At 44.0% G+C, this 22,268-nt stretch overlaps 4 protein-coding genes across 4 annotated transcripts; 3 read left to right on the top strand and 1 right to left on the bottom strand.

Annotated features, from left to right (window-relative positions):
* Positions 1-6,303: 6,303 nt before the first annotated feature.
* LOC127311591 (uncharacterized) lies at positions 6,304-8,938 on the top strand. Its single transcript, XM_051342032.2, has 2 exons — positions 6,304-6,448; positions 7,470-8,938. The coding sequence occupies exon 2, from the start codon at positions 7,483-7,485 to the stop codon at positions 8,665-8,667; it is 1,185 nt and encodes a 394-aa protein (XP_051197992.1). The 5' UTR covers positions 6,304-6,448; positions 7,470-7,482; the 3' UTR covers positions 8,668-8,938.
* Positions 8,939-12,209: 3,271 nt separating this feature from the next.
* Positions 12,210-14,307, top strand: LOC127311592 (uncharacterized). The gene is made up of 2 exons (XM_051342033.2): positions 12,210-12,376; positions 12,882-14,307. Exon 2 carries the CDS (start codon positions 12,934-12,936, stop codon positions 14,080-14,082), a length of 1,149 nt encoding a protein of 382 aa, XP_051197993.1. The 5' UTR covers positions 12,210-12,376; positions 12,882-12,933; the 3' UTR covers positions 14,083-14,307.
* Positions 14,308-16,061: 1,754 nt separating this feature from the next.
* On the bottom strand, positions 16,062-20,550 carry LOC127311590 (pectin acetylesterase 5). Its single transcript, XM_051342031.2, has 12 exons — positions 20,181-20,550; positions 19,943-20,025; positions 19,565-19,691; positions 19,304-19,383; positions 19,114-19,203; positions 18,886-19,010; positions 18,741-18,801; positions 17,305-17,358; positions 17,091-17,168; positions 16,846-16,951; positions 16,613-16,758; positions 16,062-16,529 (listed from the first exon to the last, which is right to left on the bottom strand). The coding sequence occupies exons 1-12, from the start codon at positions 20,359-20,361 to the stop codon at positions 16,419-16,421; spliced, it is 1,242 nt and encodes a 413-aa protein (XP_051197991.1). The 5' UTR covers positions 20,362-20,550; the 3' UTR covers positions 16,062-16,418.
* A 447-nt stretch (positions 20,551-20,997) lies between these two features.
* LOC127316281 (uncharacterized) lies at positions 20,998-21,993 on the top strand. The gene is given in 3 exon segments (XM_071823786.1): positions 20,998-21,062; positions 21,298-21,740; positions 21,743-21,993. Coding segments are annotated over 3 exon segments (759 nt in total).
* The last annotated feature ends 275 nt before the right edge of the window (positions 21,994-22,268 follow it).

The following is a 22,268-nucleotide window of genomic DNA, read 5'->3' on the forward strand; positions in this document are numbered from 1 at the left end:
CTCAAAGCTAAAAAAAGACGAAGAAAGATGTGAATCCCACAAAATTAGAATTTATAATGCACGAAGGTCTTTTTTTGCAAAATATACATGCCACGCAAGCCTGACAGGAGGACCCGCATGTCAGTTTCATGATTAATTCATCATAATCAATGTATTTTGTCACGTGTTAGTGATGAAGTGTTGGTTTTTGAAACCCTTACATAGAATGATGGCATTTTAAACCCTGGTAGTTATTTTTATAATTGTTTATGTTCTCTGGGCCACGGAGCCCGAGTGTTCTTGGGACAACAATGATCCACCTTGAAAATGAGCCAATAAAACTAACATTGCAATATTTTACGTCTATATGGTGCTGTATTGGTAACCCCTCTGTCCTAAATTCTACTCCAAGCCGTGAAGAAGAGGTAAACAAATGCTATTTCACAGGAAAACATCTTTCATCCAAATAAAAAGACAAAAAATTAGAAACGGGCGATTCTTCAAGGTAATGTAGAAACCAAAGTTCCATTTACTTTCTCTGTTTCATATTAACTGCTGAATTCTTTTTATTCATATATTTCTACGAATGAAAAGCGTGTGTCAAATTTTTTTTTTTTTGAGAGTAACTCTGACTTTATTGATCAACGTTCAGAATTACAGGAATCATCATAACATCATGGGGTTGAAGTAGCCACAGGTGGCGCCCCTGATCCAAAGCTAAAGCAAAACGAGCTAAACTATGAGCCTCTTTATTTGAGTTTCTACCCTCGAAAGTATAAGACACCTCCTGGAAGTCTAACCTCTGGATGTTTATTTCCTGGATAATAGCAGCATATTGACCTCCCGTTCCTTCGGCAATATCTAAGACCACCTGTTTACAATCACTTGCAATGACCAGGCGCCTCCCAGCAACATCAGTAGCCAAGGCAAGAGCTTCACGGCAGGCTAATGCTTCCAATGTTGGAGGATCAAAAACTCCCTTGAACACCACAGCCGATGATCCCATATACAAACCATCACCCCTCCTAAGGACCACTGCCACCGACCCAGTAGATTTGTCCCTAGACACTGCCGCATCAATATTTGCCTTGATTAGCCCTTCTCCTGGGGGTATCCATCCTCTACCCCTTTCACGGCCAGGGGTCACCGATACACCTGATGATGGCTTAGGTATCAAGGAGAGCTCCTGAATGAAACGCTTCACAAAATAGTGGGTTGATAATGGACTCTGGAACTCTCCTTCATGAATTGCCTTTCTCTGCGCCGTCCAAATTGCCCACAGTGAAACACCTACCATGATGAAGTGCTCCAAGGTTAAGGATTCCATCATATTAAACAACCAGCTCCTTGCATTCGGTTCTGTCGTCTCAAACATATGTTCAACCACTTCCTCATCTGCTAAGGCCCACACACTCCGCGCCATTGGACACTCCAGAAGTGAATGGCGCCAAGAGTCTGTCCTTCCGCATAACAAGCACGAACTAGAAGTGGATATATGATGATGTTGGAGCACATCTCCCGTGGGTAGAGACTGCTTAGCTAGCCTCCAGAGAAAGACTCGTATCTTTGATGGAACACTAACCTTCCAAAGTTTTGTCCAGCTCTTAGAGTCTGCAGAATTATCAGAGCTCGAAGCCCTTCCTTCAAGCCACGCTTCCCTCCGAGTCTTTATGTCCACCAGCATCCTATACGCCGATCTCACAAGAACATCCCCTTTTATCAAAATTCCATGACCAGAAGTCAGGAATATTCCTTGTGCACAGGGGTATCCCCAAGATCACATCACAATCAACTTTAACAAAGCACTCCTGGACCTTTTCTTGCTTCCATGACGCCGAAGTGACATTGATCAAGTCACTGACTAGTTGCGGAGGATCATCCGATAGCGAAGCAATCGGCCTCATCATCTCGCTTCTTGGTAACCAATTATGAGTCCAAATCCTGGTTGTCTTTCCATCACCAATACGACGAATCAGACCAAGAGATAGTGCTTGCTTACCTTCTACTATGGCACGCCACACCTGGGACGGGTGAGACCCCAACTCTGAATCAAGAAAATCCGTTTCAGGGAAGTAAACCGCTTTAAGGATTCTAGCACTTAGGGTATTAGGGTTCTGCAAAATCCTCCACGCCTGACGAGCAAGGAGAGCTAGATTGAATAACTCTGTGTCCCGGAACCCCAAACCACCCATATATTTCGGTTTGGTCATCTCTTCCCAAGCAACCCAGGCAGTCTTGCGCTCCCCCGCTTTGCTTCCCCACCAGAATTTCCGAATAAGGGAGTCTATGTGCTTACATAAACCCCGAGGTAGTTTAAAACACGCCATAGAATAAATGGGTACAGCTTGGGCCACTGATTTGATTAGCACCTCTTTACCTCCCGCAGATAAAATCATTTCCATCCACCCTTGCACTTTGCTCCATACACGATCCTTCAAGTATTTGAAGGCGCCGTTTTTTGATCTCCCAACATCAGACGGCATCCCCAAATATTTATCTTGTAGGCTCTCATTGGGAACATTCAGAATTCCCTTAACTTCATCACGGACTGCATGAGGACAGCCCTTACTGAAAAAGATTGATGACTTGCTCAAGTTTATCTTCTGGCCAGAAGCCCTGCAATATAGGTCTAAAGACTGAGAGATCTCATTAGCACCAGCACCATTTGCTTTAAAAAACAGCAGGCTATCATCTGCAAAAAGAAGGTGGTTCACCGCCGGCGCCGATGATGCCACTTGTATTCCACTCTGCTCAGATGACTGACTTCTATGGTTTAGGAGGCACGAAAGGCCCTCTGCTGCAATCAAGAAAAGGTACGGTGATATTGGATCCCCTTGTCTTATTCCCCTTGTTGGCTTAAAGTCCTCCAACTGAACTCCATTAAAAAGAACTGAGAATGATACTGATGATATCATCCCCATAATAATATTGGTCCAAGATGAATCAAAACCCAATTTGAGCATGATGGCCTTCAAATAGCTCCATTCTACTCGATCATAAGCCTTCATCATGTCAAGTTTCAGGGCACACGACCTGTGCTTTTTGGATTTGTTCCTCTTCATAAAATGTAAGCATTCATAAGCAGCAATAATATTATCAGTAATAAGACGGCCCGGGACGAAAGCCGATTGCTCCTCTGAAATAATGTCAGGAAGTATACTCTTCAAGCGGTTAGCTACAGTTTTGGACGCAATTTTATAAAGAACATTGCATAAACTGATAGGCCTAAACTGAGACAGAAGTGTAGGATTCTCGACCTTTGGAATCAGCACTAGCACCGTTTTGTTAATAACGTCCGCATCCTCTTCTCCCTTGATAATTCTCATCACCGCTTTTGTTACCTCCTCCCCACACAGATCCCAATTCCGCTGAAAGAAATGCGCCGGGAAGCCATCTGGCCCCGGTGCTTTAGTCGGAAACATTTGGAACAATGCATTCTTGATTTCTAGCATGGAATATGGCGCATTCAGCATTCCATTCATCTCAGCAGTGACCTTACACGGAACAGTATCCAGAACCTCCTGCATATCAACCGTAGCTTCCGAAGTATATAGCTTCCTGTAGAACTCGGTAGCTAGGCCTTGCATCTCATCACTATCCGTGGTCAGTTCTCCATTTTCTTTCACCAAATGCTTAATACGATTCTTCTTTTTTCTCATACTCGCCCTTTGGTGGAAATATCTAGTGTTTTTATCTCCAGCGGAAAGCCACTCAATTCTTGATCGCTGCCTCCACATAACCTCCTCTCTGTTATATAATTCAACTAGGCGATCATTGATCTTTATCTCGGCATGTGATGGTGAGACACGGCCAGGCACATCTCGCAATCTCACCAGATCCTCCTTGAGTGATTTTATCTCTTTCCTCACACTCCCGAAAGTGGCTTTACTCCACCTGTCAAGCTTGATCGCTAGAGAGGAGAGCTTCCCATGCACATCAGCGGCTAGATTGCATGTTCCAGCATCGTTCCATGCTTCTCCCACTACCTCCCTCAGTTTGTTGTGGGTCTCCCACATGAGCTCGTACCGAAACTGCGCCGCTTGCCTTCTATCTGTGCGTGCCACATCTTCCAGCTCCAGCCGTATTGGGCCATGATCCGACGAGGCCGACGTCATATGATATAACGTCGCACTCGGGTAAAGGTTCACCCAAGCGGACGATGCAAGAGCTCTGTCCAGCCGAACGCGGCAAAAACTCCCACCAGATACTTTCTTCTCAAACGTCCAATTCCTTCCAACGAAACCCAGATCACTAAACCCGCAAACATCTATGGCATCACGAAATCCATCCATCTGCACCTGGGTCCGGGTCCCTGGTCCAACATGTTCCTCCTGGAGCAGAACTTCATTAAAATCGCCCATACATACCCATGGGAGATCGTTTTCAGCTTTGATCCCCTTGAGTGTGTCCCATGTCTTGTACCTCAAACTCGTTTGCGCCTCCCCATACACGCAAGTGAACCTCCATGGAACAGATCCAATACCCAACACCTTAGCATCAATATGGTATTTGGAAAATCGGAAAACCTCCACCTTAGTGTCATTATTCCAGTACAAACAGAGGCCACCGCTTCTCCCTGTGCTACTTACTCCAAACGAATTATCATAGCCTAGTGTCCTGGCTAATTTCTCCACCCTGGCCTTATGAACCTGTGTTTCAACAATAAAGAAAATGGATGGGGCAAACTGTCTCGCGAAATCGCGTAGCTCTCGAACTGTCGCGTCGTTGCCAGCCCCGCGACAATTCCAGCCTAAAAGACTCATTGATCCCGGCGGTCCTCCACCTGGGAGGCCGCCGATCCAGAGTTATGATTATCAACATCCACTATACCATCCTTCTTCATCCTCTTCTGATCACGCTTCGGCGGTGGGCTAGCCAACGGAGGTTTATCAGCTAATGGCACCTCAAACTGATTTACAAGGGTTCCCACCAACTGACCTTCTTTACCAACGCCTACAGGTCCCTTTACCGGGGTACCATGCCCCCTCTTCCTATTAAGCTCAGCATCGTCCATTAACTCATCCGCTTCGCCGTTTCCAGTAACGGCCAATTCCTTGCCAGGCTCAATCCCTTCCTCCTGGGTATAATTACCAAAATCATCAGAGAAACCTCCTCGTCCTCGTCCTCTCCCAGAACGTCCAGCAGCCCTCGGGACAGAGCCACGACCGCGTCCCCGACCTCTCCCAGCTGGTTCAGCAAGGAGCCATTGTCCCCACTTACGAGTACTAGGATCATGGATGCCATTCCCATGTTCCTTATACACATGCCCCAGTAAGCCACACACCTCACACCAATCAGGGATCCTCTCATATCGAACTCGGAAAATATCCCTTCTACCCCCCCCCCCCCCCCCGAGAAATTGAGACTGCTCGTTTCAGAGGTTCACGAACATCAACTCTAACTCGTACTCTACAGTAGTTCCCATAGTAATCCATGGAATCAGGTTCTGAAGCTTCAAAAGTTCCCACCCTTCTGGCCAAATTCTCAGCCAAAGGTCTATATCCCTCAGGTAGATCATGAATCTGAGCCCACACAGCAATCTTTACGAGGTCAATGGTACTTGGTTTAGTGAATCCATCATATGGTTCTATGCATACCGGCGAGTTTCGAAAGTTCCAGGGCCCTCCTTGCATCACCTTCTCCCAATCACCCAAGCAAAAAAACTGCAAGATGTAAAGATTTGCTTCAATAGCTCTGAATTTGACATCCTGAGCCAGGCTCCACGCTGATCTCATATTAGAAAAGAACCAGCCTTGACTGTAAGGTGCGTCAGTATGCACCCTAGCCACCGCTAGCCACCGCGGCGCCTCCTCAACTGGAGGTCCTTCCTCCTCATAGATCACATCATCCAGATCCTCCTCACCAATCCCTAATTCCTCCATCAGGGCTGCAAGTTCCTTCTCCTTGTCCTTCTCTCCAGAGCTCGACGCCTTATCCGCCATCTCCCAAAACCCTAAAAAGCTTCCTCGCAACGACGTGCGACAAAACCCTAGACTTCCAGATCGAAAAACCCCGCCGTATGCCGAGGCCGGGTAGCGGAACTAGCCCGCCCCTTGATCAGCCCAAACAAAACGGTGGGAATCCTCACTGGCCGCCAGGAAACAAGCGCTCGCCGCCGGGATCACCCGTCGCGAGAAGAAAACCCTAAGGGAACTTTTTCCAAATAAGCGTGTGTCAATTATTAATATGAAATGGAGGAGCACCTTTTAGAGAAAAATGCAAGCCAAAATGTTTTCTAAAGCACAACAAAGCACTCAAAGCCCATGTTAGGCCCATGCCAGGCATCCGATCTCACGAACAAACCCTAAGCCGATTAAAAAGGCCTTCGACCCACGATCTCACGGCCGTTTGGCGACAGAGAAGTACTCGGGCGGTGCGGCGACACAGCAGGAGAAGCCGCCGGCCGGCATCCGCACCATCGCCGCCGTCGTCATCTTCTCAAGCGCCTGCATCCTCATCATTCCTCAAGGCCTGTGATCTCCCCATTTTCCTCCTCCTCGTCGGAACCCTCCTGTTCCCTCCGCTGCATTTGTTTCTCCTCATCTGTTGTGAGTAGCGAGTCGGTCGGTAGGTTTAGATTTTGCGCTCGATTTTTTCTGTAAGAGATCTAGATATACTAGTATGCTTTTGAACCCTAGGTGGGATGTACGCATGCGGCTCAGCTGTGTGGCTCGATTTGGCTTGGGTGGTTTTGGGCAAAAGTTCTCCTAAATAGGAGGCATTTGCCAGTATAAGTTCCTCTTCTGTGTATGTTTCTTTCTTGTCCTGAGATAACTTTCTGCTGAAATCAACGAAATGCTTGTTTGTAAAAGTGACGAATTTCTTGACATGCAAGCTTCTCGTGAAGACCGAAATGAATCACCGCTGTAAGAGATTTATGTATACTGCTATGCCTCAGAACCCTAGGTGGGATGTGTCATGTGCGTACGGCTCGGCTGTGTGGCTCGAACTGGCTTTGTGGATTTGGGCAGGAATTAGTTTGTGTGTTCCTCGTACCTCACAATATGTTTGACAGATGGAGATGACTACTGAGCTGAAAAATCCTTGAATATTAGTGTATCCCTACTGCTACCTGTATTTTATTGGTTGGGCATTGTTGTTAACAGACCTACAACTACGGATGTTTTATTTTGTGTGTATTACCTGGCAAAATGCAGTAGCATCCGTCACCATTTCTCTACCATGCTCTGAAGATACAGATGGGTTTCACTGCCACGTTTTTTTTTTCTAACTAGGCATTTGCCAATTAGAAGTACTATCTTTTCTGTGCATGTTATTATCTTGTCCTAGTATAACAATCTGCTGAAATCAATTGAGTCGAGTTCCTTATTTGTACAACTGTTAAACAAATTTCTTAACATGGAAGTCATATACACGATATGGAGAATAACATGTGCTAATCCATGGCCCTAGCATGCTATATGCGTTTTCCATCTCTTATTTAATTCATCTTTCTAATACTGTGTGCCTTAATATATTGTGTTCTGCAGATAGTTTGCCATCATGCAAAGCCCGAGCAAAATTTCTGACCCCTCTTTGTCTAACCCCCCTGGTGTGGCGGGGCTCCAGGGTTGGGCTGAGCTCCCAGATCACCTGCTCCACTCCATTATTCCTCTGTTGGGATCCTTTATTGACCTCACTGCGTTTGCTAGCACATGCCCTTCTTGGCGTGCTGCCTTCTCATCATACCCGTCCAAATCAACCTTTTGCACGGTACTCCCGCCTCTCCTCGTCCGGCCCAATATCCGTGTCCAAGCTCCCCATCTCCCTTCTAGCAATGGTCATCACAAGCTACGCACATGCAAGGTCATTGATATGGCCAACCAGAACAAATCCCTTCGCTGCCAGATTCCTCAAGTCACTTTTCAGAAAATGCATTTTGCTGGCTCTTCATATGGGCATCTCATCTGCTGCCGAGAAGGAAAATGTCTTATTGTTGATGTGTTCACTGGTGCCGAGGTTTCACCTCCAGTTCTCCCGTTCAGTGGTGACCCTGAGGAGGAGTTCTACTTTGGTGGCACCCTGACAGCTGCCCTTGCATCACCCAACTGCCATCTCCTTATCAGTACCCAATCCTCCCTGTTTGATTGGCCAGTCGGAAGCGACTCTTGGTTTGAACTCAAGTTTTCTGATGCGCGCATTGATCAGATTGTGGAATTTAATGGTCAATTCATCGCCATGGATTATTTTCAGAGGATCTACACTCTACAGTTAGCCCCCCAGCTTGGCCTACAGGAGATAACAACCGAGTGGTGGGATGACATGACTGAATGTCCATATTTAAGGCCGTGGCTGGCAGTCTGTGGTGACATGCTTCTCATCGTTGACCATTACGTAAGCTTGTCATTTGGAGCACCAGTCCTCTATAAACCCTACCGCCTTGACATGTCAGCCAAACCTGCAAAATGGGTGGAGGTGAAGAAGCTGGACAACTGGGCACTCTTTGTAGGTGGTGATGTGAGGAGCCCGTCGTTTTCTTGCTTGAGCCCTGAACAGTGGGGAGGGAGCAGCAACCGCTTGTACTACGCCCATTATTCTCAGCCTTGGAGTGTACATGGCTTGGGTGAAGACGCGGATGCTGTTTGGGATCCTTCCACGGACCCTGATCTTGTGTACAAGAGAAACTGGTACGGCCAGCTGCAGGCCTTCTGGGTGTACCCAAGCATGTTCTACTCCGATGGTCAGTGACCGTCATTGAGCAGCTACTGCTTGCTGCTCTACTGGCTTCTTGGGTGAATTTTTTTTTTGGCTTTGTAAAATGATGTTCGTGGTGGTAGTCGAGCTGAAGCTTTTGCAGTTACTTTGTCTTTCAGTTTGCTATTTAATCTTTTCACTGGATGGATATGTACTTAACTAGTTGTTGCTCTTCTATGCTGGAGTTGACAACTTAAGTGTCTCCCCTGTTTCTGCATGACTTGTGCTCTTATTAAAATCTTATAAATCTTTTTCAATTTGACAAGTCAAATTCACCAGGAGTGTGTCCTTTTAAATTTACCAGGTGCGTGTGTGTGGATAAGGCATTCTTCCTCGGTTGCATGTTTGTTGTTGCCACCTCAACATGATGGCATGTAAATAACGTTGAAATGTATAACTGTGTTGGTTTGTTTATTATGCCCGCTCTTGATCTGCGGGGTATCTAGAGTTTGATCAAAAAAGAGAGAATTTGCTAGTACCACAGATGCTTTGCTAACCTGGGCTGCTGTGTTATTTTATGATGTCTTCTTTTCAGGTTAGATGAATGGAACTCATCTTTCGTTTCTCTCCCTTCTTCCAAGGGTGAGTTTTCGTTTCACTCTTTTATATCATGCCAAAATGATATCATGCTTCCTCAACATGTAGGCAGGTAATAAGTTAATAACACCGAAAATGTATGATTGTTTTCATTGGTTTCTGTGCTTGGTCTTCGCTTTGAGCTAAGGGATGTTTGTGTCTACATTTTGATCTACAAAAATACTAGACTCCGCTAGAATGTGATGCCAAAAAAAGGGTGTCTGATAAGTGCTTAGATTTTGAAACGTATCGAAAAAACGGGAAAAGGGTATTCTTAGAGCAATTCCAATAGTGTAGCCAGTTGTTGGCTATAAGCCAAGTGCCATGTCATCTATAGCTAACTTAGAGCCAACATATACAATAGTGAGCTATAAAAGTGTAGTACTTTTACAATACATGGCCCACCTTTTAGTCTCACATAGTGCCTAGGAGCACGTGCTAGAGCTGGCTATAAGATAAGAGCCCACTCCTCTTCTCTCTCCTAATCTCTCTCCTCCAACTAAGCAAGTTTATAATATTTTATCTCTTATAGCCAGCTGACTGTACCTTATTGTACTTGCTCTTAGTCCTTTGGCTGTGCACACGTCTGTAATATTACACTAGATTCAGTGCCAAGCAGAAAAATATGAAGACATATTATGAGGTGCCAGCTGAAATACGTGGTTACGTGTCAGCGTGGTTTGAGAATCCCCACGCGCGTGGTACAATTTTGCTGTTTTCTATTGTTTTCCAGTTTTACTATAAGTACACATCACAAAGTACAAAAAATACTTATACCACGAAGTACAATTCGCAAAGTGGGAGGAATGCAGGAAATGCACCATACAAAGTACATGATAGGAAGTAGCATGGGATACATGAAGTACATTACACCGAGTACACGGACTACACAGCATAAAGTGCACGGCTCGGTCGAAAAAAAACATGGAGTACACAAACTGAAATAGGGCGAGTTGCGAGTACTTCGCAGCGCAGGGTAAGTGTATTCCGTGATGCACCGCGCGTGTACTTCACTATGCAATATATATGCATACATTAGCAAAGACGAAAGATAGGTACACTAAAAGCCAGAGTACTCGACAATATGAAGAAAATTGAAGTATGAAACACAACTGCGAAAAATAACATCGAGAAACACAGCTGCGAAAAATAATATGTAATTCGGACAAACTGTTTTCTTGAAATGTCTATTTGGAGTTTCGAAATACACTGGAAGAAAAAGAGGCTTTCGTCCACCCCCATTAGTCCCGGAAATATTCGAACCGCGACTAAAGGGGGCTTTAGTCGCGGTTCGGGAAGCGACCCGCGACTAATGTTCCATCCGCGACGAAAGGGTACCCCTTTAGTCGCGGTTGGTAACACCAACCGGGACTAAAGGGCTATGGAGGGATGCGGCCGACAGAAAAACCTTTAGTCCCGGTTGAGGACACCAACCGCGACTAAAGGGTACCCCTTTAGTCCCGGTTGGTGAAAATGATAGAAAATTCAAAAAAAAAATTGTTTTCAGATTCTTGTATGTTATACAACCTACTATTCGGAGAAATTAAGAAATTCGAATTTTCACTTTTTTTGCAAAAAAAGTTTAAAAAATGGTAAAACCGCAATAACTTTTGCATACGACGTCGGAAAAAAAACGTATAATATATCAAAAAAATCCTGGGAAAAAGTTACATCCGAATTCATCCGGGTTTACCCGGTTAGCTAATTTTTAGATTCTCAAAATTCCAAATGAAAATACGAAAGCAGGAAGATTTTAGTTTTTGCTATAAATTATGGATTTTATATTTTTTAAATTTTTCAAAAAAATAAAATTAATAATTGCATCTAGCATAAAGATTACTATTACTTTTACCCAAATTTTAGATTTTCAAATTTTTAGGTTTTGGCAAAAAAAATAATTAAAAAATTTAAAAAAAAATTGAAAAGTTAATGTTTATTTATTTATTCACGATTATTATTACATCATTATTTTTGTTTATGAAAAAGATTATTTGAAATTCAAACAATAAAAAAATGTGACATCGACCAACATGTTAGTAGGATTGATATGATACTAGTATCATATACATGTGCGCGTAGCACTTGGATGCGGGACGGAATGGAACTCGGAAGTTAAGCGTGCTAGAGGTGGAGTAGTGCGAGGATGGGTGACCGAGCGGGAAGTTTGACCACGAGTAAGTAATTTGACTAGAGATAAGTGTAGTTAGAGATAGAGACTAAGCTATGCAAATAACTGAAATAATAGAAATTCTGAAAAAAAATAGAAAAAAAAACGGAGTGAAAAAAAATTAAAAACCCAAATGAATTAAAAAAAAATTAACGAAATAGCCTTTAGTCGCGGTTGGGGACACCAACCGCGACTAAAGGTCCTTCGCCCAGGCGCACGCTAGCTGCCCACGTGGACAGGCCTTTAGTCGCGGTTCGTAAGCAACCGCGACTAAAGGGGGGGCCTTTAGTCGCGCTTAATTGGTCGCGGTTGTGCAACCGCGACTAATGGCAGTTGCGAACCGCGACTAAAGGCCATTTTTCTACCAGTGATATCTACTAGCTATTTGGAGTGAAATGTCTAGGTACACTAAAAGCCAAAGCTCATAGAAAGCTATCCACGTGATATCTACTAGCTTCGAATAACACATCGAGAAACACAACTGCGAAAAATAATTTGTAATTCGGACAAACTGTTTCTTAAAAAAGTCTATTTGGAGTTTCTGAAGGTGAAAAAAATAAAAGTTGTACGCCCACACTTCAGGAAGAGAAATTCCACTTAGCAAGCATGTCACACGCCACTTTTCACAAAACAAGAACAGAACAGGTCTGTGAAAAGGTAGACCTCTTTTTAAGGATTTCACATATTTTTGACAAGATTTTTTTTTAGAATTTTTTTGACAAGATATAAACATCTCTTTGAGACAATAATAACATAGAGGCCATTTAATTTGGAGAAGACAGGCCTTGCACTAGACCGGCCCAGGCTAAGCCCATGTAAAGCCTCCCTATCTTGGTCATCGCCGGCGACACAGTGCGGAGTCATCGGGCGCTGCCGGAGCAGACCGCCAACGCCCCTTCTTCTACGACCGCGCCGCCGCCCCTTCTTCTACAGCCGCGTCTACTCCACGCTTGGCCTTTGGTACGATTGCACGCGCCCTCTTTGACTCGGCCAAATGCCCAAATCCTTCGTTTACTCCCAAACCCGTCGGTGTCAGAACCCTAGGCCTGGAGTCGTGTTGTTCCAATCTCAAATCCGTAGGTTGAAGATTAGTCAGTTCCCTGCCATTTTCGGTTATGAGTTATCTAACAATAAAGTAATTTTAGGGCAGGACAGTGGCTGTAGTACTAGTATAGACTGCAGGCAGTGGCTAGGGGCTATGTAGGAACATTCAGTAACTGCATTTGATTATCGAAATCATTATTAGCAAACCGAGTAGTCCATAGGATGATACTCGTACAATCCCAATCTCTGGCTGTATTACCGTGTGGCTAGTGCTTTTTTATATTTTAACCGAGCACATGCCTGTTACCTGTCACTAGCATCTCCGGAACCACTCTCGCACTCTGTATCGGTGCTCTGTTTCTAATTTCGCAGTATTCAGTTCATTCTTCTAATGTTTGTCTCTTGGTTCATAATGTTTCAGATAAGCTGTGATTTCCTATAACACCAAGGCCGCCGTGTTCACATTCCCTGCTATGTCTGGGATCCAAGGTTGGTCTGACCTCCCAGAAGGCTTGCTTCACTCCATTGTTGCTCTCTTGGGATCCTTCTTTGACCTTCTTGCCTTCGCTGCCACCTGCCCCTCTTGGCGTGCTGCCTTCTCCTCCTACCCATGCAAGTCGACGCTCTTGCCACCTCTCCTCCTCCAACCTGATGTCCCTGTGTGCTCCCCTCGTCCTCGCCCATTTAGCAACAGCCTCGCACCTGAACGTTCATGCTATGTTACTGATCTAGCCAACCAGGACACCTACACGTGCTGTCAGATTCCTCTGTTTGCTGCTTTCGGTGACAGGAAAGCCCCGCTGAGTCCTCTGGATAATTTTTATTTTGGAGGTGCTTCCTATGGCCATATCATATTATCAGACAACCATCAATCATGTCTTGTTGTTGATGTCTTCACAGGTGTTACTGTCTCGCCTCCACAACTACCGGTCCCGGCCGATGTATACAATCATCTCTACTATGCTGCCCTCACGGCTCCTATTGCATCGCCCAACTCACACCTCCTAGTCAATGCTGCAGGACACAATTTCTTTTGGCCTGTTGGTAGTCACTCCTGCTTGAAACGTTCTCCTCGCAATGGAACAATCAAGCAGATAGTGGTCTTAAAAGGTCAGGTCTTGGGCATGGATGAGGATCGCAGACTTTTCACTGTGGACTTGGTACCCAGGATTCGCATGCAGAAAATAGCAGTTGATTGGGGAGGAGACATGACCAGCAAATGGCATCTTTCCCAGAAGTGGCTAGTGGTCTGCGGTGATATGGTTCTCTTGGTCGGTTGCCAGGGATGTTTTCCATCTACAGGAGATACCTTGGATGCATTCCGCCTTGACCTATCAAGTCAACCAGCAAAGTGGGTGAAGGTGGAAAAGCTAGAGAATTGGGCAATCTTCATCAGCACCGATGAGAGAAGTCAGCCATTGTGTTGCATGAACCCAGAGAGATGGGGAGGGAGGAGCAACTGCATATATTTCTATTTCCATGATTCTAAAGATTGCATCACATTTGAGCTGGGCAAACCGCTAGAGGAAGATACGTCCAATCCAAGCGTCTTTATTTTCATATGCTGTGGCACTATGATGCAGCCTATGTGGGTTGTGCCCAGTATGTTCTGTAACAGTTGATGGTCTTGATCCATGGTCATTGGTGTTGTCTGTAGCATTTTTTGCTGCAAGAATTTGTAAGATGTTTCGACACCCTGTAGGGTGTGAACTAGCAACTTTTGAAACTTTAAGTAAACTTATGTGGGATCATGTCTGCAACTCGGCACTACCAATATTTACTGAAAGATGTACTTTTTATTGTGCCCGATTTGCAGGCTCTTCATTTTCATTCAGCATGCATGCAAATGGTGTTCATGTTTATTCCTCAAAGCTTCAACCACAGATGCCTCTACAACAAAGTTCCTTCTGGATATTTTTTGGGGGTGCTTTGGGTCTACATTGCAACATGGCCAAGAGATCAATATCTCCCATATGCTGCAATGATGAGTTGATCGTGGATATTAGCTCTATTCTAAATAGTCGAGTGGCAGATATGCCTGGTATTTATCTTGTATTACCCCTGAATTTCAAGAAATTACGTAAAGAGGATTTTCAAGGATTAATTGATAGGATCAGGAGCTGGATTGCGGCTTGGAAAGACTTATATGTTCACCCAGGGTGGAAGATTGATCTTCGTCCAATCCGTTCTATTGTCCATTGCTATTTTTCACATCATGTCTCTGGACCCGCCTCCTTGGGTTTTCAAAACCATAGACAAGATTAAGAGCATTTCTCAGGAAGAGTACTGAATCTGTCAAAGGAGGGCAGTGCCTTGTCAGTTGAAAGCATGCTTGTTGGCCAAAAACGAAAGTGGGGCTTGGCATTATGGACCTCGAGATCACGAGCTTAGCTTTGCGCACAAGATGGGAATGGAGACTTCGAACTGCGGAGGACAGACCATGGAGCACCTTGGCCTCGCCTGTGGAGGAAAGAATCAGACACATGTTTAACGCTGACACGAGGGTGGTCGTAGGCGATGGCGCGAGTTGCTTTTTATGGATGGATAAATGGAACAACACCCGAAGAAACTGCCCCAGATATCTACCAGATCATTCATCCAAACACTAGAGCCAGCAAAACAGTAGCGGATGCTTGTACTGATGGTAACTGGCTGAATGACATAAAAAAAAACCTAGAACTATGAACTGAAACATGGAACCCAGCCGTGAGGCGCTTTTGAGTGGTTGATGGAGAATCTCAGTTCGTCACCTAGCCTACTTTGGTCAGTGGCTGTTTGTTATGTGAAACCAACGGATTAACCCGTATGGTTTTGCAATGTTTTTGGCATTTCTCACGTAATATATCAAACTGGTATATATCATTGGATGTCAATTCAATGTGAAGGAAATGATAGCTGTAGCCTGTATATATGAGAATTACTTTTCCGTTCCGTCTGACGAGATTTCCATCTTAGCAATGTCTTGCAGGTTTACTGTACCAGTATTAACTTTCTACTAGTTTAGTTTGTTTTTGTGCTCACAGCTAAGCTAGTATGTCAGAAACCATACATACACAAGCCATTTTTCCCTTATGTCGGCCTTTTTTTTTCTTTTTGGTATCTAGTGCATTCTCCTACTGCCTGTCTTTTGATTTATAATTTTGTTGCAGCCCAACCTGCTTCACCTGAGCTCCAAGGTTGGGCAGATCTCCCCCATGGCCTGCTTCACTCTATTGTCGCTCCGTTGTGCTCCTTCCCTGACCTTCTTGCCTTTGCTGCCACCTCCTGCTCTTTGTGTGCTGCCTTTTCTTAGTACCCCTCCAAACATACATTCTCGACACTCTTGCCACCTCTCCTCATCCAACCTGCTATCCCTTGGTGCCCTCCTTGTCCTTGCCCTGTCAGCAACAACTTTGTACCTCGACTATGTCATGAGGCATCTGTATGTTCACATGCTGTTTCACTACGCTGACACCTATGTGGGTTTTGCCCACTATGTTCTCTTCGTGAATGTGATAACTCAAAATCTTGATGCATCGTTTGTGTTGCTCGCCATACCAACTTTGAAATCAGAAATTACAAATAGAAAATTACTTTACTACTCCCATAATAAGACAAAGGATTTTGGGCAGAGTGAAACCGATTAACATCGCAAACGGCATAACATGCATATTACATCTATGTAAATTTACAGAACTCTGGTAGCAACCGAAGTCCTGCCAGTGATGGCCCATTTTGTACTAGTGCGCATGGTTGCGGTACAAAGTTTCCTACCATCCGAAATAAATATCCTTGTCTAGAATAAAAGCACATGTTCATATGTGAGTTGCAGATCTGATGATGTAAGCATACAAAAAAAAGTGCAAAGTTTAATTCTGAATCTCGCATGGCAGCCGCTGGCACTTAGCTAGTATATGAGGTAAATAAGGATCATAAGATATGAGAATCTTAGTGGAGTCCCTTAACTGGAGTAACTACATTATGAAGGCAGCAGGGGGCTGCATGTAGGGTTGCATGGATACTCGCAGTCGATCTGTTTTACTTCTTGGCTTCTGCCAAAGTACCAATCTCCAAAAGCCTCTGAGATCGTCTACTCGGCAGAACAAATAAACAGAATATCAACCCAAGTACACCAATTGAACATGTTGCATCCACTGAGAAACTATAGAATACCTTGTTTCCAAGCCTAGGAGAGATGGGTGAATCCCATGAGATTCGGAACGGTGTTTGGCAGTGGGCGAAGCACGAATCGATGAAAAATCCCCAGTCTTCCTTACCTTCGACAACCTTCAAGTCATCAACTAATGTATTCCTCAACCCTATATATATACAATATGATGCATGTAGATCAGTGTTTAGAGAACAGAGAAGATATGTCATGGTGCAGAGAAAAAGGTTTGACCAACCATGGAGTTCTTTAATTTGTCTGGAATCGCATTTTCGGATGTCAGCCTTGCAACTCAACCAAGAAGTTGAGGGAGATGATTCATCTGGTACAAGAATATTTTTTATCTGTGGATTGAAACAAGGAACATATAAATCCATGATAGTTAATTAATCTTTCAAGTTAACATACAATTACAAGTGTACAAGAAAAAGAAATTCTACAGGGAATTCCGAAATAAACATAATAGTTGACACACTTACTTACTTGCCAAGAATCATATCCAGAATTGAGAATAAAAGTGGGGGTGTTGATGCTCTTAATAACCTCAGAAGGAAAGAAACACTGGAGCATGTATACATTATGTCAGCGGATATGTCTCCTCAGTTGTCAATGTAATTAGCAAGGTGATAGAAAATTACTGCAATGTGTAGGAAACAAAATTAGGTAGATAATGGCTAGGGACTTGTTAACAACGTACATCAGTTGGTTCCTGCTTCGCGAGGCAGTCCCTGGGAAGAACTTTGCTAACATTCTGGAATAAATTTATCAGCAGGGAAAAGATTCAGTGAAAATGTATGGGTGTCGGCATAACAGTGAAGCAAATATGAAAAGTCGTAATAAAAGTTACAGACTTTTTTCCAATCATTGTTGGAAGGGGTACACAAATTAAGTCCAGAGATAATATATTGAAGATGACTAGTTATAAGGCTAGATTTATTATAAACTAAAATGTTTTTTTCCTCAGGTTCCAAATATGTATCCCAGGCCATCTACCATATTACATCCATTGACTTAGCAAAAGAGGTCATCAAGAGAATCATCACGCTGCTTCGAGCTTACTTGTGGGTGAGTTGCGACAAAGTTACCGGTGGAAAGTGCAAGGTTAATTGGGATAAAGGGTGCCGCCCAACCAAGCTTTGCGGACTTAGCATTTTGCACCTTGAAAAAATCGCCACCGCCCTAAGGGTCACGGATGGAAATGGATAAAAGGCAAAATTTTGGTCATCATCTTGGTTAGGAGGGATTGGCCGATGGACATTGCGCCTCAACTCTTTAGAACATCAAAGTGGAATAATTGCACGGTTAGGAAGGCTCGCGACAACATTTTTTGGGCCAACCAAATAAATCTTCATCAAGGCCTTGATGTGGTCGAGATTAAAAATCTGTAATCCTTTGGGAGTTGCTCGCCGATGTCCACCTTGGTCATCAAGTCTCTGACTCCATCCTTTGGAAATTCACAACACGGCACAACTCTTCTTTCTCGGCCTACAATATGCAATTTGAAGGACTTATTCCAACAACCATTAATGCCTCGGTTTGGAAAATGTGGTCTCCCCTGAACTGCAAATTGTTCTCTTGCATGGTGATGCAAAATAAGATTTGGATGGCCGATAGACTACAAAAAAAACGATGGCCAGGTTGTGTAAATTTCCCCCACTTAACCAAGTTCAAGTGTCGGCTGCGCACCTTTTTAAAAATGTAGATTCACCACCCGGATTTGGAAGGAAATACTTGCTTCGTATGGAGTCCACAATGTGCCGGTGGTGTTTTGGGAAAATGAATCTTGTGTTGATGGGTGGTGAACGATGGTTGCTCTTCAAAGAGGAAAAGAAATATGCTTGTATCATTTGGACGGAGCACAACTCTAGAGTATTCTTTCTCGCAAAAAAAAACTCTAGAGTATTCTGACACCACTCATCTCTCGTGGCCATCATCAGCAAGATCAAAGACGAGGCAAGAGCTTGGAGCTTACCCGATGCTAAATTTTTGGGCAATGTAATTCCGGGAGAGTAGGCTTTCTTTAAAATTCCTAGGATCATCCTAGGCATTTTTTGGTCTAAACCTTTTTCTATATTAATGAAAATGCCAAATCTTTGCCTCATTTCAAAAAAATGTATCCCCCATGTGGCTCACCTGAAGGTGAACAACTCGATTGTAGATGGACCAGATAAACTTCTCACCATATATATCCTTTCTGCAAGAAAAATATTACAATAAACTCATAATAAGAATAAAGTGACGGCTATATATGTATATTTACTTATGAGAGTAGTCTTACTTATCAAGAAAAAAACCAGCATCAGAAAAGCATTTAACTGAAACTGTTCGGGGAAACCGTGCACTAAAGTCATCACAGTGTAGTAGTGTTGCTAGACCTCCAGAAGAACAGCCTGAAAGGAGTGCCTGGTCCATGATAGGTTTCACATGGTTTATTCTTGTTATCAACACATTTATGCTTCTTGCTAGCTCAAAATATGAGATTGATAAATTCTCTGTAAAGTATGACCTGCTTAGCATTAGCAAGTCCTTTCTTCATAAGATCGTCGATAACCGCTTCAAAGATGCGCAACCCTCTGAAGAAAAGCTTGCTTCCATCCTAGCATACCATTATTATTACCAATATACACAAACAAAAAAAGTAACTATATACAACCAGTCTAATTAAGCAACTACATGTGAAGCAAGAAAAAAGATACCTGATCATTGCCCTCCGCATCCCCAGAAAATGACGCCCCATCACAATACCGTACAAAAACTATGTTCCAGTTGTAGAAATCTGATCAATAATTCGTCAGAAAAAGAAATCTAATCAGTAATCATGCGCTCATCAGAATTAGTGACGACCGGACATATCGAGCATAGCTGGCAGGTAGAAGCTAATTAAATCATCAACCGATAGCTTCATCCCCAAAACATACATAAGATGGCATTATGGTAAAGAACATGTCTATCATTACCAGAATTTTGTCTCTGATCATTGCTGAAAATCCCAGCCAGCTGCACCGGTTTCATCAAGTTAGATGAACCAAGCCCAGTCTTTTTGCGCTTGGAACAATCCTCTATAGTGCTGCACCAACCTCCACCCTGAAATATGTAGCAATGACTCTCTTAGTTTCAAAATACATGATGCCCTATAACAGGGTCCCCAACGAGCAATTTTTGGCCGTGTTAATATTTGCATGAATATGTAAGTAAACTGCGCATCATGGCACATTTTGTACCCAAATAATTTTGTATCAATTAGAGATCAGTGATATACTAAGTTTGGTTTCACAAATTTTAGTGTGGTCATGTGGTTTAGTAACTGACAGTCATAAAAAACTATGAATGATTACCTCTAGATACACGATCCAGTTGTGGGAACCGGAGTCGGAGCCTCTCTGAAGTTGGTATGCTGGTGGGCTTCCATCCAAACACACTGAAACGCAAGAATTACGCAACCTCACTACGTATGTAGGCACTTCTGTTACTCTACACCACTATTGCTTTTCTTATAAAATCCTACAAATTTTGTAGTGGATTTTGGGGAAGCAAAAAAAATATAGATAAGTACATCAAAATCGTAGAGGGTACCTGCGCCCTCCTTGGCTGCGCTAGCGAGCAGGGTAAGCTCCGGCGGCTGAGCCAGGGTTGTCGTCGTCGGCGCCGCTGAAGAGGTAGCAGAAGGGCACATCATGGAGGCCATGAGAAGCAGTAGAAGCGCCTCGCTGTCCGGTCGACGCTGACACTGCGGGAGGAGCTGCTCGGTTGCCATGGTGTGGTCAGAGACTTGCTATCCTAGCTCCATCTGCAATGCTGAGCTTATGCTTGCTTTACTAAGCAGACCAACTAACAAACCCAACAATTTATAATAGTTTATTTTATTTTTCTCAAACACACCCCTAAATGTGTGCCATTTGTATTAAAATAAAGCACCGAGATGGCGCGAGATCATTTTACAAGCCAAACAAAACCGAAAACTGAAGCCAAAAGAAAGCAAGCAGAGCAGAACAGAAAGAAAACTAGGTAAAAGCTTTTGCCACTATATTTATATTAGTTTATAACCTAGTACATGTTATGGTAACATGCATGTAATCGATCGCATCGATGGGTTTCTTTCTTTTTGTCTGGACTCACAGTATTCAAACAAACTGACAATGTATATATTCCTATAAAATTTCTGGGAATCTATCGTACCACATGCAACCCATTTATAAATAAACCCACTGTACCTGACACCATTAAAAAGTCAGATGGATCAGTGTGATAGTATAGTGGACCACACACGTCTTAATCCTAATTATTTGCCATAATTGTGCTTGGACAGCAACACAACGATAATTGTGTAATCTAAAAAGAAAAGGCCCAAGCTACTGAATAAAAAATATGCTAAAGATATTCTCGCACACACATGGATGGATATTTCGCCCTGTCGAAATTGTCGACATGGATGGCAGTACCAAATGAACAAGTGATGTAGCTACAAATATTGTTAACAAGAAATGTAGCACCGAATATGCAGTTTGTCACAACACAAATCACACAATCTCAAAAGTTCTAGCGAACAGGCTTGCAAAGCACAATCAGCGTACCTCAAAACATGAGGCATTCCTCCTCAACGGAACACGGGGCGGGGGCTCAGATAGGGAGACCCCTTGTCTCCCTTCTATATTCATCATCACAATTGACCCACTCCATGTTCTTTTGGAAGAGGCGATGAAAGCGAGCCTCCTCTTAGCGCTACGGTCCTACTTAGCGCCCTTGCCGGTTCCTTACTTGCTGCATTCTCCTCATACCGATCCAATTCTACATTCTGCTCCAAATGTCCACCTCTCCTCCTCCGACTCAGTGCCCAAGATCCTCATCGCTCTTCTAACAATGGTCACCGCAAGCTACGCCTAGGCGCAAATAAGCTCATGGATCCAGCCAACCGAAACACCGCCCTTCGCTGCCAGATTCCTCAAGACACTCTTCAGGCGATGCATTTCGTTGAATCTTCCTATGGCCATCTCATCTTTCATCTCCGCTGGAATTGCCTTATTGATGTGTTCACAGGCGCCAAGGCTTCACTTCCACGACTCCCATTAAGCAATGGCCTTTATGAATCCTACTACGGTGGCATTTTAGCAGCTCCCCTTTGATTGCTCATCAGCACCCACTCCTCTTTGATTGGCTGGTTGGAAGTGACTCGTGGTCTGAACTATGGCTTTCTGCAGAAGTACAGCAGATTGTGCAATGCAATGGTCAGTTCATCGCCATGGGTTGTTATTCGAGGGTCTACAGTCTGCAGCTAACCCCCAAGCTTGGCCTAACAATCGAGCAGCAGGACAAACTGACTCCATCCGTGCCATGGGCAGCCATGTGCGGGCAACATGCTTCGCATGATCACGCTTTGCAATGCCTATAGCCTTGATGTGTCAAGGAAGCCCGCCGAATGGGTAGAAGGAAACCTGGACAACAGGGCCTGAACGATGATGCAAGGAGCCCCGTATATATTTTTGCATGAGCCCTGAACGATGGAGTGAGGAGCAGATGCTTGTACTACGCACCCAACTCTCAGCCTTGACTGTTCTCCATCTAGGTGACATTGGCTGATGATATTGGTCCCCCATCTCATGAAGCAGAACAGAAACTGCATCCGCCGGTTGGAGTCCCTCTGGTTGTACACAAGCATGTTCTGTT

Source organism: Lolium perenne, chromosome 7 (genome assembly GCF_019359855.2).
Source record: "Lolium perenne isolate Kyuss_39 chromosome 7, Kyuss_2.0, whole genome shotgun sequence".
NCBI lineage: Eukaryota > Viridiplantae > Streptophyta > Magnoliopsida > Poales > Poaceae > Lolium > Lolium perenne.